Below are 17,297 nucleotides of genomic sequence, written 5' to 3' on the forward strand. Positions count from 1 at the left end.
GTTATAACTTTCTTTGTAAATGAAGCCAGACTGGAGGATGATCGTAGACATGAATAACTGTGGAGTCAGTTTGCCCTTTAACAGGACTCATGGAGTCTGTTTCAAGACTGGTCTGCCAGCCAGCAAATGGGCATTTTTCCAAATGCTTTTGACCTAACTTATTTGGCCCAGTTCACCTGGAAGAATCTCTGTGAGGAGGAGGTCACCGGAAACATCAGTCTTCTTTGTGAGGTGTTGAAAGAGCTGGCTGACCCTTGGAAATTCAAATTGGCCAGGTGTTGATTCTACACAGGTGTGTGGAACTCACACCTACTGACTCAGGCAGTACTAGCCCTGATGACCTGCTGGTTCTTGGCTGATTGAGGGCTGAGGGAGACATTGCATCACTGTTGGTGGGAACCTGGCGGACAGGACCTCTGCCCGCAACAGTGTGGAAGTGATTTCTGAAGGGGGCCGTCATGTTTAGAAATATTTCTAGTTGCAGCCTTTTCTTTTCCGGAAGAAACAAAATAAATTCCCACTGGGGCTTGTCTAAGAACAGCGTAGTCAAATCTGTAGATTTGATGGATAATCAAAAAGCCAGCTTTTCAATGATGGGGCAAGCCAAGGCAGATGGGAACATTGATGTAACATGTGGCCTGTGACTAGAATTTACCTTACTCTCTGCTGCTTGATTTAATTCTCATCAAAAATCTATAAAATAGGTACTAGTAATTCTAGGTTTTGTTTTAAGAAAACTAAGTCATTGAGAGGGTAGGTAACTTGGCAGAGATGGTATTAAGATCCAGATCATCCTCTTTTCAGAAACTATATAATTCTCAGTAAGTCAAGATAGAAAGGAAATTTCCTTTGATGCTTTCTGCTTTCATTCCAGCTTGCTTTTTCCACCTCTGGCATTCTCATTCTAATCTTTAATCCCTTTCTGAAACCTGTCTTGTTTTTTATTCCCAAGGTCTTCATTTTTGATGACTCATCAAAGCAACTATTCATTTAAATATCACCATATCTAGAGTTTAGCTGATAAAAGAACTCAATATGTTGTCATTTCTGCTTTTTTCTTTTCTTTCTTTTTTTTTTTTTTCTTGAGACAAAGTTTCACTCTTGTTGCCCAGGCTGGAGTGCAATGGCACAATCTTGGCTCACCGCAACCTCCGCCTCCTGGGTTCAAGCCCTTCTCCTGCCTCAGCCTCCAGAGTAGCTGGGATTACAGGCATGAGCCACCACGCCCGGCTAATTTTGTGTTTTTAGTAGAGACCGGGTTTCTCCATGTTGGTCAGGCTGGTCTCAAACTCCAGACCTCAGGTGATCCGCCTGCCTTGGCTTCCCAAAGTGCTGGGATTACAAGCATGAGCCACCACACATGGCCCATTTCTGCTTTATTATTTTCTGCTTTGCTGATAGCTGAGTCCTAATCTTGTAAAAGATAACACCACAAAATGAATCTCTCATAAGGTATTTGGAAATTGCTTAGATAGGTATGTTGGTGATTTGGGTGTTGGAGAATACCAAGGTGGCCACTGATACTAATCTTTATAGTATATGGTCAGTTTTTTTTTTTTCCAGGATAACTATGGTGCTCCAAATAAGAGCCTTTCCCAACCAGCCTCAGATTTCACACAGCCATCCTGACAGCCCCTGAAAATCTTCTGCATCCCCTTCTGCCTTCAAATCAATAAGAAATACCTGTACACTGCCTTTTCCAGAGAGGAATCATTTCAGAACTTACAACGTTTCCAACTATTCTTTTAAATGCATGTACAAAAATTTCTGAGGGTGGGAACAAGCAAGGTGAAGGAGGTCTTATCTCAGAGTTTTTCAATAGGGCAAAGCTTTTCTTAATTTTCCTCCCCCGAGCCCTGCCTCTTTGCTCCCTTTTCTCCTTGCCATTCCGTTGTGCATCTCATTATTACTAGCAAGAAGAAAAGACTTTGGCTTCTGCTGATAATACTGTGCAGTCCAACCCCAGTGGTACAAGTGCCACAGCATGCCATGGCAGGAAAAGGAACAGGCGCTGTCAGAAAGCCAGCTTGGCAGGGCCTGCTGGAGCATGCCTTTGGAGTTGACAATCAGAGGCAGCAGGCACCTTTCCACAGACGGAGTTTGACAAATAATGATACAGCCCACTCTGTCCTGCTGGTAGGCTGTGGACACAGCCCAATAGGTAGGGAAACTACTTCTCATCTTCTCTCTGAGCTAGAGCCAAACATTTACAAAGTAAATTGCAAGTTTGGCCCAGGAGATATTTTGAAATGGCATTAATGACATTTTATGTATCAGTTTCTTCTTAGGGGAATATCTCTTTGGGCAGGAAACTCTATTTAAAAAACAATAAAAACAGATCTTTGTTTTTAAAAGATGGTAGTTTTTTTATTTTTTTTAATGCTACCCTAACTTCTATATCTGATATTAAATTTGTCCATATGAAATGCAACAAGTTTGGGGAGCAATGATGCTAGCTATTAACATTACAGGAGCAAAACCAATTTTCAGATGTGGCCTGTGCACATAAAAAAGTGAAATGACTGTGTTATAACATTTAAACTTCTTCCCACTTTGGAAAACCTACAATTTTTAATAATGTTTTAAAATAAGCATCTTGGCATTAATCATGTGACAGTTTAATTCTTGGATTGGCTCAGAAAGTAGTAGGAAGCTAAGATCTGAAAAAGCTATTAACTTGATCTCATAATGTCCAAGAGTTTTTTTTGTTTGTTTGTTTGTTTTGTTTTTTTGTTTTTTACTTTTCTTTATTTTTTTAACTCTACAGTCTTAAGTTTGTTTTAAAATTCACAGTGAACTTTATTTTTTTTGAATCTACAGCCTTGTGGTTTACAATAGTGAAAGAGTTTGGTCATTATTGATTTTTTTCATAACAACATTCTAAAATAGTAATGTTGCAAAATGTAAGGAGGTTTACAATAAAGTATGTTGCAATCAAATATTTCATAACATGTTTAAATACCACACTTGATATTAGAGTGTGCCACCAAAACATTGTAGTTTTTCCCAGCAAGGGAATAATCTCTAGAATACATTTGCCTTTTATTACTATTTTCATCTCAATTCCTTTCTACTTGCAACATCATTCCTCTCCCTCTTTACTTCATGAATTCTTTCTTTTCAAAACACCTTAGAATAAAAGTGTGTAACTGATCGCCCCTTCTCAATGGGCATGTTCATTCAGTATCTCTCTTTTGATTGCCTGCTGCCTATAGGCCACTGTCAGGAATGCAAATATGAATCAAGTATGTATTCTGCCTTCAAATAATTGACTGCCCTCCTTGATATATACTAGATTAGCATGCTTACTAACTGTAGGAGCTAGACCTGAAGGCACAGGGTATACGGGTGGGGAAGTTATTACAGGGGGTTCAAAAATCCATATATACACCAAGTATGGTCTTCTGACCAAAAAGTTAATGTTCATGTCTACATAAACAGGTATGACTTTTTTTCCAAATACGAGCAGACCTCGAATATATTGCCAGTTCTGTTTCAACTACTGCAGTAAAACACCAATTGTAATAAGGTGAATCGTGCAAATTTTTTGGATTCCCAGTGCGTATAAAAGTTATGTTTACAGTGCAGTGTAGTCCATTAACTGTGCAGTAGGATTATGTTTAAAAAATGTACACACCTTTATTTAAAAATACTTCATTTCTAAAAAATGCTAAAGATCATTCTGAGCCTCCAGCCAGACATAATCTCTTTGGTGGGGGCGGTGGGGGGTTTCCTTGGTGATGATCTGAGTGAGGGTTCCCGTGTGGTTCCTCAAGGTTGGTGTGGCTGTGGCAATTTCTTAAAGTAAGGTAGCAATGAAGTTTGCTGCGTTGATTGACTATTCCTTTATGAAAGATTTCTCTGTAGCATGTGATATGCTGTTTGACAGCACTTTATCCACAGTAGAACGTCTTTCAAATTGGAGTCAATCCTCCCAAACTGTGCTGCTGCTTTATCCACTACATTTATGTAATATTTTAAATCCTTCGTTGTCATTTCAACAATGTTCACACTATCATAGTTAGGGACAGATTACATCTCAAGAAGCCACTTCGCTTGTACATAAGAAGCAATTCCTCATCCATGAAGTTTGATCATGACATTGCAGCAATTCAGTCACATCTTTAGGCTCCACTTCTAATTCTAGTTCTCTTATTATTTCCACTAGAAATGCACTTTCTTCCTCCACTGAAGTCTTGAACCCTTGAAAGTCGACTATGAGGGTTGGGATCAACTTCTTCCAAACTCCTGTTAATGTTGATATTTTGACTTTCTCTGGTGAATCAGTCATGGATGTTCTTAGTGGCAACTAGGATGGTGAATTCCTTCCAGAAGGTCTTTAATTTTCTTTGCCCAGATTCATCCGGAGAATCACTATCTATTGCAGTTATATCCTTATAAAATGAATTTTCTAAATAATAAGACTTGAAAGTCAAAATGACTCCTTGATCCATCTGCTGCAGAATGTTATCTGCAGAGTGTTATCAAGCAGGAAAGCACTACTAATCTCTGTGTACATCTCAATCAGAGCTCTTGGGTGACCAGGTGCATTTTCAGTGAGCAATAACATTTTGAAAAGAATTGTTATTTTTATTCTGAGCAGTAGTTTTCAACAGTGGACTTGAAATATTCAGTAAACCATGCTATAAACAGATGTGCTGTCATCAGGCCTCATTGATCCATTTATGGAGCACAGGCAGAGTAGATTTAGCACAACTCTTAGGGCCCTAGGATTTTCAAAGTGGTAAATGAGCATTGGGTTCAACCTAAAAATCAACTGTATTAGCCCCTAATAAGAGAGTCAGCCTGTCCTTTGAAGCCAGTCATTGACTTCTCTCCAGCTATGAAAGTTGTAAATGGCACCTTCCAGTAGAAGGCTGTCTTGTCTAGATTGAAAACTTACTGTTTTCTCCCTTTAATCAATGATCTTAGCTAGATCTTTAGGATAACTTGCCACAGGTTCTATCTACATCGGCACTTGCTGCTTTAACTTGCACTTTTATGTTACGGAGATGGTTTCTTTCTTAAACATCATAAACCAACCTCTACTAGTTGCCAACTGTTCTTCTGCAGCTTTCTCACCTCTCTCAGCCTTCATAGAATTAAAGAGTGTTAGGGTCTTGTCAAGATTGGGCTTTGGCTTAAAGGAAAGCTGTGGCTGATACTATCTTCTATTTAGACCACTCAGACTTTCTCCATATTAGCAATTAGGCTGCTTCGTTTTCTTATTTGTGTGTTCATTAGAGTAGCACTTTTAATGTCTTTTGAGAACTTTTTCTTGTACTTAAACAAGTTGGCTGTTTGGCCTCTCTTGACTTGTGACATGTCTTCCTCACTAAGCTTAATCATTTCTAGCTTTTGATTTCAAGTGAGAAATGTGTGACCCTTCCTTTCACTTGAATACTTAGAGGTCATTATAGGGTTATTAATTGACCTAATTTTAATATTGTTGTGTCTCAGGGAATAAGAAGCTTGAGAAGAGAGAGATGACAAACGACCATCTTGGTGGAGCAGGCAGAGCACGCCCAACATTTATTAAGTTTGCCATCTTATGTGGGCATGGTTCCTGATGCCCCAGAACAGTTGCTATAGTAACAAAGATCACTGATCACAGATCATCAAAACAATAATGAAAAATTTGAAATAATGCAACAATCACAAAACTGTGACACAGAGATAGGAAATGAGTATATGCTGTTGGAACAATGGCGCCAACAGACTTGCTTGAGGCAGAGTTGCAACAAACCTTCAATTTGTATTTGGAAAAAACAAAAAGCAAAACAGCACCCCACCAATATGTGATACAGAATAAAGCAAGACATGCCTGTACATTGTTAATAAAATACAAATCTATTTGAAAACATTCTGAACCGTAGTAGCTTTTACATGTCTACCATCCATCAATATAACTACTATCATGAAGAAACTGTGACTCTTTTTTTTTTTCATAAAAAGGGACCTGAATTGGAGAAGTTAGAAAACCACTGAGTAAACTGTAATTATATGTTGCTTAACGACAGGCATACATTCTGGGAAATGCATCGTTGGGCAATTTCATCTTTGTGTGAACATCATATACTGTATTCACACACCTAGATGTCATTGCTTACTGCATACTTACACTGTATGGTACAACCTATTGCTCTTAGGCTACAAACTTGTACAGCATGTTACTGTACTGAAAACTGTAAGCAATTGGAATACAGTAGTAAGTTTTGTATATCTAAACATGTATAAATATTTTAAAAGTACAGTAAAAATATGACATAATCTTATGGGACTACCTTCAAATATGTGGTCTATTGTTGACTGAAATGATTTATGTTGCATGATTATATCTTAAAATTTTAAAAGTTTATTTATAAAAATTAGTCAATTAGGCTGGGCCTGGTGGCTCATGCCTGTAATCCCAGCACTTTGGGAGACCGAGACAGGTGGATCATTTGAGGTCAGGAGTTCGAGAGCAGCCTGACCCACATGGTGAAAACCCGTCTCTACTAAAAAGACAAAAAAAAAAAAAATAGCTAGGTGTGATGGTGCATATCTGTAATCCCCTCTACTCAGGAGACTGAGGCAGGAGAATCTCTTGAACTTGGCAGATGGAGGTTGTAGTGAACTGAGATTGTATCACTGCACTCCAGCCTGGGTAACAGAGGGAGATTCCGTCTCAAAAAAAAAAAAAAAAAAGTAAATTATAAAGCTAATATTTTGTTCACACGACATTATTAACCTATATAACAAATTTGTTGATGATTTGAGTAATTAATAGCAATGTTTTTGTTGTTATGGATTTTTAGCATATACTGGTTTATTTTAAATAGGTATAATAATATCTATAAAAACATATTTCTTGCCTCTTAAAATAGTTGCATATTTCTACTTTTGGATAGTCCCATTAAAAAAAAACAACATACGTTTTCATTTTAACATATTGGGTCATGAATAGTTTTCTTACAAATTAAAAACAAAACTATTAACTCCGGAAAGATCAGTATCTAATATAATCAACAGATGTCTCACTAGGTTTTACTCAACTCCAAAGTACCATTTCTAAACTCTGCACGAAACTTTACCCGTTCTTGTATTACTGTTATTCAAAGAAAATAGCAGATGGATGTGTGATTTAGACACAAATCCTTTTCTAGTTACTTACTCTCAGGGGCCAGGATACATTTTAATTGTCTTAAGAAATTCCACAGGACAGGAAGAGAAGCTTCTTATAATCAAAGTTTTATATTTAAAATTCTGTAACAATATTCATTTGAGTAAACATTTGTCTCAGATATCCTTTTCGGTATATACTGTGTTCATATGTTTAATCACGTTTTCATTAAAATGTCATGTCTCAAAAAAAGTCCTGATTTGGGAAGTACTACTTTTTGTGAGTTTTAGAAATCTAAATATTAAAATTCAAACATTTCATTATTTTTCTATTCTAATTTATAGTTGAAATTAAAGAACTAGAGAATGTAGAAATCAGTAATTTATAATGGTTTGAGTGAGAATCACACTGTATGAGGTCAAAATGGATGTTCTTTATGAAAAGTCAGTTATAACTTGCAACTTTCTATACTGTGTCCTAAAAAAATAAATTTTCTAAGTGCTTAGTGAGAGTAGGGGAGATCAGTAGTGGAGACTAGTATTTGCTGGATACTCTCCCTTTTTTCCTTCTTTAGGAAATTTAAAATCAGAACTAGCCCTAAAAGCTTTTTAAAGAGGTAATATTTTATTTTAACTCTTTATAAACTATTGGTTGGATTTGGCAGTTATAATTTTAAAATATTAACAGGTTACTTAAGACTTTAAAAAATATATTTATCAAAAAGCACATATTTTTATGTGTTCATGTCTTGGTGTGTTTTGGAAAATACCATAAACTGTGTTGTTTATAATCAATAGAAATTTATATCTCATGGTTCTGGAGGCTGGGAATTCCAAGACAAAGGACTCTACTTCCTCATAGTCTTCTCACGGGAACGTTGCATGGTAGAGAAAGAGGGAGGGATCTCTGAGGTCTCTTTTATAAGGATACTAAATCCATTCCTTAGGATTCTGCCCTCATAATCACCTCCTGAAGTCTGCACCCCTTAATACTACCCCTTTGGGAGTTAGAATTTTAACATATGAATTTTAAGGGAACACAAACATGCAGTTTATTACTTTGTGTGTATGCATGTATGTGTGTGTTCAGCTTAAGTTATTTCCACAGAGCAGTAAACCTTTCGAACATTTCCTTAGAATTCTGCTTCTAAAGAATGCACAAGGAATAGAATTACAGATCTCACATGGGAAATGAAAAATACAAAATTATACACTTGTTAAAACTGCAAGGGAACAAATAATGTGTTTTCTCTATGCCATTAGAGAGTGAAGCCTCCCCTCCTGCCTGCTTGATTTCTACTTTGGGCAATGACGTGAAAGTTATGCAGACCTTCACTATAATGTGAGGGAACCAGCCACGAGACTGGATTGTATTTTAATTGTGAGAAACTCTGATCATCTTCACCTAATCAGTTTTCCCATTGTATATACCATGTGCATGACATAATTTTAAAAGACCAACTGAGTGATATTTGTTTAGTTTTTCCTCAAATGTTTTCTTAATGAAAACATGATTAAACAAACATTTGCCCAAAGCTTTGACTCTGGTTTTATTTATGGACATTTATACTTGGTCAGATTGACTTTCATGTTGGCTGCTACAACTTCTAAAAGGCCTTCTCGTGTGTAAGTATCAAACTTCGAAACAAAAGAAGGGATATTCTTTAAGTCAGTGGTCCTCAGAATGTTGTCTTCAAACCAGTGGCATTAATGTCATATGAGAACTTAATAGAAACTCAATTTCTTGGGCTCTATCCCAGACTTACTGAATCAGAAACTCTAGGAGTGGCACCCAGCAATCTGTGTGATGCTACGAGCCCTCTGGCTGATGTTCAGGTTTGAGAACCACTATTGTAATTATAAACTATGTCCTTTACATACAATTTTAGTATTATTAGGCATGCATTGAGATGTGTCCAAGGCAAGGGCTCATGATGGTTGAATCAATTTTAATTGGTTAAGTTCTGAGTGATGTAAAGTCATCTAAATGTGTATGTGTCCTCTCCATAGAAAATCACATCTTGGAGGATGTGAACAAGTGTGTGATAGCCCTCCAAGAGGGCGATGTGGACACTCTGGACCGGACAGCAGGGGCCATCAGGGGCCGGGCAGCTCGAGTCATACACATCATCAATGCTGAGATGGAGAACTATGAAGCTGGGGTTTATACTGAGAAGGTGCTGGAAGCTACAAAATTACTTTCTGAAACAGGTAAGCATTGGTATTAGGTCTGGCCAAAATGTTAATATCTTGATTAGTTTCTATATCTGAATAAATCTGTGTCATTGATTTCTGTAGGCCTTTATGCTTCTAAATTGTACATAATCGTGGAATGGATAGAGTACTTGAGTTTTCTCTTTGTTTTTTGAGTTCGAATTGGAATAACATTAGGAGATATTAGGAGAATGACAATTTTACTGCTTTGCATGCATATAGTTCTTTATAGTTTTCATGTAGATCATTTGATTCTTACAAACACCTAATAAAATTTTTCTGCTTACTTCATTATCTCCAATTGTGGATGAGATAATTTTATGGTTTGAGAAAATTACGGTTTGAATTGGCTAAGAGACTGGAATGAGGTCACAGGGTTATAAAATAGTGCAGATGTGATAAGAACTTGGAATCTGTAAGTTAACCTTTTCTTCATTTATTGCTTGAGAGGATAGGACCTTAAGGAAAAACTGGGAACAGCCAGTGGAAAGCATAAAGGCTCTAGATAGTGCGTGGATATGATGTGCTCAAAGAAAGGTGGTGGCTGCTGACAAAGAGTTAGGCTTTCAGCATATTCCCTTTCTTTCTAGGAAAGCTTTACATGCCCTTCTTCAGGGGCATGTGGCTGCTCACAGGACTCACTGCTATGGTAAGGCATGGTTACTTATGGAAGTTTGTCAGAGCTTGCACATGCATTGGGGTGAAAAAAAATACTTCAACTGAATTAGAACAATCTACAGCTCTGGAGAATATATAAAAGACTAGCCTGTTTTAAGTAGTTGTCCCCTCTTGACCAGTGTCTTTTGGCTTCCTCAGGCCTTGTATATTTGTATATATGAAAATAGATATATAGTCCAAGGAATGAAAGGAGACTAGGGAATAGAAAAAGAGAATGTAAGTCCACATTGGATAAGGTTGTTAATGAATAATGAATTGGTGCATATATATGCACAGAAGGGCCTCTCCCCTCAAACCCTAAGGGGGACCTTCATGGTTTTGCATATGAGCTTTGGATGCCACTAGGCATTTTAAAAATAGCCATCTCTGAAAGGTCAGCTATAGCTGTGTTCCAAGTTCTGCATGATGAGATATGTTGGTAGAAATACGTTGCTTTTTATGGGGAAAATATTATTTACAAAGAGTTCTGTAGGTATTTGTTAGCCTGGAATAGCAAGGAAAACACAATACATAAACACAGGTATTGGTCATTCTCTTTGAAATATAAGCAGAAACAGAATGGCATGGCATCATGTTATAAAGAGCACATCTAGAGATTGTTGCCCTTGGAACATCCTTACAGACTTAGAATTATAAATAATAACAAAAATAATGATGACAAGATATAACTGCATTTGAATTACCTGAGAGTCCGCACTGCTTTCTTTCATATAAGCTTGCCCTTTACATTCAATTGAGTAACACAAAGCAAGCCATACAGTATTTCTTTCCTCACTTGGAAGAGTTATAAAAAGGTATTTTTTTTTCTAATTCTCCAAATTAAGGACTTTTTCTTAGTAACCTTTAGGGAGACCATCTCACATTTCTGTGGCTTTCAGCTCCTAGCCCATCAGCTCTATTCTTGTACAAAGTCTCAGCTTCATGTGGGATTTCTGACAGAGTAACACTCACTTGGGTCTGACACTAGATAAACAATACCAGAAGGGTGGAAGACCTAGAGGCAGGACTCAGTTCCTGCCCACTCATGACGGGTGGGAAGGACACTTGTGTCAGATGAAAGATACAGAGCATATTGCCAATTTTCATCTGACTTTCTACCCACAGATAACTCAGGCACTGTTCAAATGACATTTTAGAACTTTTTCTTATTGTGTCTTGGACTGCTTTGACAACAGGAGTGCCGCATACTAGGTCAAAATCTAAAGGCAAGGACAATTGCTTAGTTGACTGTAATATTTTAACATAATTTTCACCCAAAGTCTTGATATGTAAATAATGTTCTGGTTGATTTTTCTACTTTAAAAAAACAAACAGTCGTTCATCCTGGATTGTTGTTGCTAATCAAGATTTTTGCTCTTGTTCTGAGTTGTTAAAATTTTTATCCTAGCTGGCAACGATTGAGCACTCTGGGGGCTTAACTAATGGCACCTTTCTTATTTTGATGTCTACATCCAATTCCTAATTGAATACGGTAGATGAGCAGGACATTTAAATTCTACTGTTCAGGACTTATTGAAGTTAACTAGGAAAGTAACCAGGTAGAGACTGAAATAGACAGCTTATATATAACTTTAATTGAAAATATAGGAATAAGCATTAAGGAAAAGTGGGTGTCAGTGGACTAAGAGCTAGAATACGAAGGTATACAATTTCTTTGGTATTCGTCCCCAGTTGTTCTTCTCTTTCTGAAACAGGAATAACGTTATTATTTTGCGAATAACTAGAGAGATTGCCAAAGAAGTGAAAGAAGAAAACTTTAGCTGTTAACTCACTGATTGCTAATTAGAATTGCTGGGGAATGTGCTTGCATAGAGTAGACACACGGAGTTTGAGGATGACCACAGGATCAGTTCTGTAATTATGTTTGTACAAAGTTTTGTTGGGGGGTGTGTGTGTGTGTGTGTATGTTGTCTAAAATGATTTAGTTCTAATGTCATTATGTGTGTGTGCTAAGGAGACATAAGATATATGTCCTCAAAATGGAAACCGCTATGCATGTCCCTGATACCAAATTATCTACCTTTTGGTTAGTTTTGTTTCTGACTTCAACAATTTTAGAGCCATGTTGAATTGGCCACTTCTCTATGTGACTCTATCAAATGTTGTCATGAGAGTACATTGTAGGGTGAAAGAGGGTGGCAGTGGGAAAAAAGGGAAAAATGCCAAGAGGAAAGATAAGGAAAAAGAAGACAAAATGTCGTGGTTTGGGTTGTTGTTGTTGAGGCTGCCACGCGTACTAGGTTGTACCCATTGATTTTTTGTTTGATATTTTATTTAAAAAAAATTCTGTGCCATTAGATTCAAGACCCTAAGTCAGATATTCTCAACCTCTGTACTATTGACACTTTGGTGTGAATAATTGTTTCCTGGGGAGAGTTCTGGGAACTGTTTTGTCCATTATGGGATGCTTAGAAGCATCCCTGGACTCCATCTGCTAGATGTTTGTAGCATCTCTTTCTTCTACATGCCAAGTTGTAACTACCAAGATGTCTCTAGACATTGTCAGATATCCTTGAAGGAAGTGGGTTGTGGTGGGCAACATAATGTGCATGACTGCCCTAAAGTAAAGAAATAACCCAAAATAGGGACAATAGGGACAAGTTCAAACAGGACAGATTGGAACCTATGTACTGTGGACGTAGTGAAAAGGGAGTGGGGTTGGGAGTACATTACTAAGAAGAATCTATAAAAGGGCAGAATAATCAAACAGCCTTGACTGAACTGGATGTTGCTGCTGAAGGTGTTTACACCGAGGCAAGCCCCTGTGTAGACACGTGAATGGCTGCAGGGGTAGGTCACTGTAGGGAGACTCCCACTTTACCATCTGGCTGCCCTCACTGAATGGCTGGAAAATTGAGAGGTACCCAAAGAGTGATAACACATCTGTGGTTTATTTTCCATGAATTTTCTTTCCTTAGTAAAGACAGTGCTTTGCTTAAGAATGCTTCTTGTCTTGTTATGAATGCTGAGTTAAATTTAAGAAAATTTTGTAGATTATTAGTATGCTAAGAATTATAGGGTAGCATTATGTACAAATATACCTGTTCATTTTCTTATAAAACAATCTAGGCTGATGAAAACACAATAAATTGGATCTACAGAAGACCCATTAAATACTTATGTGGCATATTTGATGGGCTCTTCAATAAAATCTGAATTATAACAAATTGCCAACAGCTTGGTAGTAAGTACACGCATGACCAGACCCATCTTCATAGATCTCATTTACAAAGTCCGGTTGCTGCAGGAGGCTGAGGAGGGGTGAAAGCACATTCAGTGATATCATATTTAGATATGCATACAGTAGCTCATTCTTCACTGAATGGATTATACTGAAATGTCATTTTTGTAAATTTGATAGCTGATTCAAGTTTGTGGCCATGTGAGCATGACTAGGTTAAAAGATCTGTGAGATTCTGCCAGATATTTTTTTTCTTCAGAGGAAACAATAAACCAAAAAAAAAGAAAATAGAAAAAAGAAAGCATATTTTAAAAAGTGTTCTATGTTATGGAGCACTCTGTATGCAGATATTAAAATTTCATTATTTTGGAAAATACGTGGGCCAAGCAGATGGTATAAATTTTACTTCCATGCTCTATAACCTAAAGTTTTATACAGATGAGAATGTTTTTCTTTTTACATCATTTCTATATATTTTTGCTTAGAAAGTATAAAAAGACCAGCAAATAGAAAGCATCCAAACTAGAAATCTTATTGAGAAGGGTACATTTGGGCCAGGACAATGAAGTAGAATGAATCCAAGGTTAGGATTCAGAATAACTCAATTACTTGATTGCTACCAACTAACTGTGTCCTTAAACAAATCAGTTAGTGCCTCTGGGACTTGGTTTTTTCCTGTATTGCCTAATGTTTTGTCATTCAATAATGGGTTTGTATTAATTGTGTAATATATGCATCACTGTTTCTGGCTTCCTGGTGACTGCACTTGGCATAAGCAATTATTGCCCATGAGTCCCCTATATAAACCCTCTGCACCATCTGGACGGGGGCCTTCATTATTCTCCAGGCAAAACGTATCCATGCTGCTCCCTCTGTCCTCCCGGCAATGTTCTTCAACTCCTCCTCCTCCTGCTTTACATCTGTTTATTGAGATTCTTCTTTAAGATATAGCTCTAGTCTCAGTTGGAGACAACAGAAAACTATTTAGTATGGTATGTCCTCTTCAGTGTACATGACTGTGCTTATAACAGGATTGTGTGTTTTTAGAGGCAAGTGTTTCTGTAGGTACCCACAGCCTAGAATGGTGTTTTCATGGAACACATTTAATACGTATGTATTGATTAAATGAATACCAAAAATGAGAACATTATGCTTTTTTCTTTTTTTCTATAGAGAATATGTCTACCAGCAGCCTCAGGTTCATAGCTCAAGACCAATTTCTGCATATCACATGGGAAATCATCTGATTGGCTTTTTGGCGTATGCTTCCTTCAGTTGGACTGATTTCTGTTGCTAGTAGAATAGAGTTTTATGATTGGACAGGTCTGAGTGACCTGCCTGTGACTGGAATATGAGGGGCTGGAGTATGAGACTGATGTCAGAAGAAGGTGGTAGGGGCAGCTTATGGGGAAGACAAACTATTAGGTATTAGAGATAGGAAGGACTATCCACAGTCTGTTACTTCTGCATGATTGATTTTAAGTTGGAAATGTAGGAAGAATGAGAAAGAAGCCTCATCCAGTAAAGAGCCCTTAAATAGAAAATGTATAATTTGTCTTTTTTTATATGACTAAAACTTATATAGTCAAAGTATTGTAGGAATCTGATAAGCTTTTGAATAGCTATATAATTTTTTCCTAAAAGCAAATGCAAGGTTTTGGGATCAGAGAACAAACGTTACTTTGCACAGTAAGCATGTCAGTTTCTCATGTTCCATTCCCGCTCTTGGAGCAATGTGATGAGGGCAGATGGATTCTGCACATACAGCGGAGGTCTGTGCTACAGTTGGGGAACCAGACAATCATGAATCTAGGAGTTTATTTATTTATTTAGAAATTGGTGCTCCTCCTGAGGGCAGGAGAGAAACATTTCTCTTTTTTTTTTTTTTTTTTTTAAGATGAAGTTTCATTCTTGTTGCCGAGGCTAGACATAGTCTTGGCTCACTGCAGCCTCTGCCTTCCAGGTTCAAGTGATTCTCCTGCCTCAGCTTCCCAAGTAGCTGGGATTACAGGCACTCACCACCACACCTGGCTAATTTATTTTTTATTTTTTATTTTATTTTATTTTTTAATAGAGACGGGGTTTCACCGTGTTGGCGAGGCTGATCTGGAACTCCTGACCTCAGGTAATCTGACTGCCTCGGCCTCTCAAAGTGCTGGGATTACAGGTGTGAGCCACCGTGCCCAGCCACGTTTTCTCTTTTATGTAAATGAATTCTGTCCAGGAGGTACCCAAGTTGTTAAAACCTTTTGGAATATAAATGTATGGTTCCTAGTTTTATCCCTCTTGGAAATGTAAACATATCTCTGGGGAAGGTAAGCCTGTAAATCTCTTTCCAGGTTATTTCACTATCTTAGGACTGTTAACCTTTGAACCAGGTTGCCGGTATTTTTGTTCGGAAAGGCTTGACCATACAGAAACTTGAAAATATTTTCTGTACACTGCTGTGTTTGTAAATGATGTGTTCTCCCACAGTTCAGACATGTTCAGCTCTCTCAGCATAAAAGTCTGAAGAACCACCTCAGAAAATACGACCACAACCAGATAGCTTACAATATAGAAATGTAAATGATTCCTCATCAAAAGAAAAGTTGTTTGACCTCTCTTGTAAGATAAATGCAAATTAAAAACTACTCTGAGAAACCATTACCCATCAGAATGGCAAAGATCCAAAAGTTCTATAATATACTCTGTTGTCAAGGATGAGGAAAAGTCGTCTCATATTTTGCGTGTGGATGTGCAAAATGGAGGAAATTTGACATCTTCTATCAAAAGAACATATTTAACAGTTGGAAAGCAATCTCACTTATAAAAATCTGTTCTTCAGAGGTACTGGCAAAAAATATAAAAACATATGCACAAGGTTATTTATTATAAGACTGTAGGCTAGAAACAACACAAATATCTAGCTTTAGGGCACTGATTGAATTAATTATGGTCTAATCACACAATGGAGTATTATGCAGCTATAAAACAGAATGGGGAATAACTATACAATCTGACTATATTTTTAGGTTAAAAAATGAGGTGGAAAAATTATGTATAACATGTTCCATTTATTTTCAAAAAAGCTAAATTATATAACACAGGAAGAGAAAGTAAGATATAAAATTTTATTCTAACAATAAAATCCTTAACGTGAAGGTGGAGATGGGGTAGGTAGACATTGGAAGATTCTCAATTGCATGTGTATAGGCTATAAATTTGGGGGGACATAGCAGAACAAACAGCACTTCTCTAGTGCCTGTTTCCAAAGTACAACCAAAAAAAAAAAAAAAAAAAAAAGACATGAATCTCCAGTTCTTCATGGATTCAGAATCCTGGGAACTGGAAAGTACACGTGGTTCTTTGTCACTTCAAGGACATCAGAGACCAGCATCTGTGGTAATGGCAGTGGAGTAAATTAGGGGCCTGCATATTGTGTCTAGCAGAGTCAGTGCTGGTGTTCACTGGAATTGGTGGCCTGGATGCTTTAATCGTGCACAACTGAGGCTGTAGTAAGTTCCTGTCACCCAGATTCTCTGACGGAGGGGAAACTGCCATATCAGTGATAGGTGTTTGAATCAGAGGAAGAATATGCTAACAGCCACTCATTTGGCAGTACATGTGGTACATACTTGGAGTATTCCAGAAATAGTTTTGGTAATTAAAAAAAAAGGGAAGCTTTACATGTAGCTGGAGGGCCTGAAATAACAAGTGGACAAAAGAACCAAAGAAGTACTGTATATGTATATGGCCAGAGTAGCCCCCAAATGACCTCCTTGCCAAATTTTAATTTTTTTTTTTTTTTTTCTAGAGACAGGTCTTGCTATGTTAGCCAGACTGGTCTCCAACTACTAGCCTCATGGGATTCTCCCTCCTCAGCCTCTCAAAGTGCTGGGATTACAGGCATGAGCCATCCCACCTGGCTCCTGGTTTGCCTTTCTATATTTTACCTTTCCTCTAATTCTACCTGATTTCTTTCTTGTCAGTGAAGTCCCCTTTCTAACCAGACAAGCCCACTCTTCTGTGTACCTATTACTCTTATTATCTGTGTTACTCATTTGGTACCTACCATACTGCCCAGTATTTCATACTCTTGTTACCCACTTTTCCACTTATGTTTATATCTGTCCTAATGTTT

The 17,297-nt window shown here is 37.4% G+C and overlaps 1 protein-coding gene across 8 annotated transcripts in view; it reads left to right on the top strand.

Annotated features, from left to right (window-relative positions):
- Positions 1–17,297, top strand: part of CTNNA2 (catenin alpha 2) — a 1,475,417-nt gene that overhangs the window by 1,371,603 nt on the left and 86,517 nt on the right. For all 8 annotated transcript variants that reach the window (XM_025354028.1, XM_025354027.1, XM_025354025.1 and 5 more), the window contains one exon: positions 9,112–9,312. In XM_025354028.1, the coding sequence (XP_025209813.1) occupies positions 9,112–9,312 (201 nt within the window). The remainder of the gene's footprint in view (positions 1–9,111; positions 9,313–17,297) is intronic.

This window comes from Theropithecus gelada, chromosome 13 (genome assembly GCF_003255815.1).
Source record: "Theropithecus gelada isolate Dixy chromosome 13, Tgel_1.0, whole genome shotgun sequence".
NCBI lineage: Eukaryota > Metazoa > Chordata > Mammalia > Primates > Cercopithecidae > Theropithecus > Theropithecus gelada.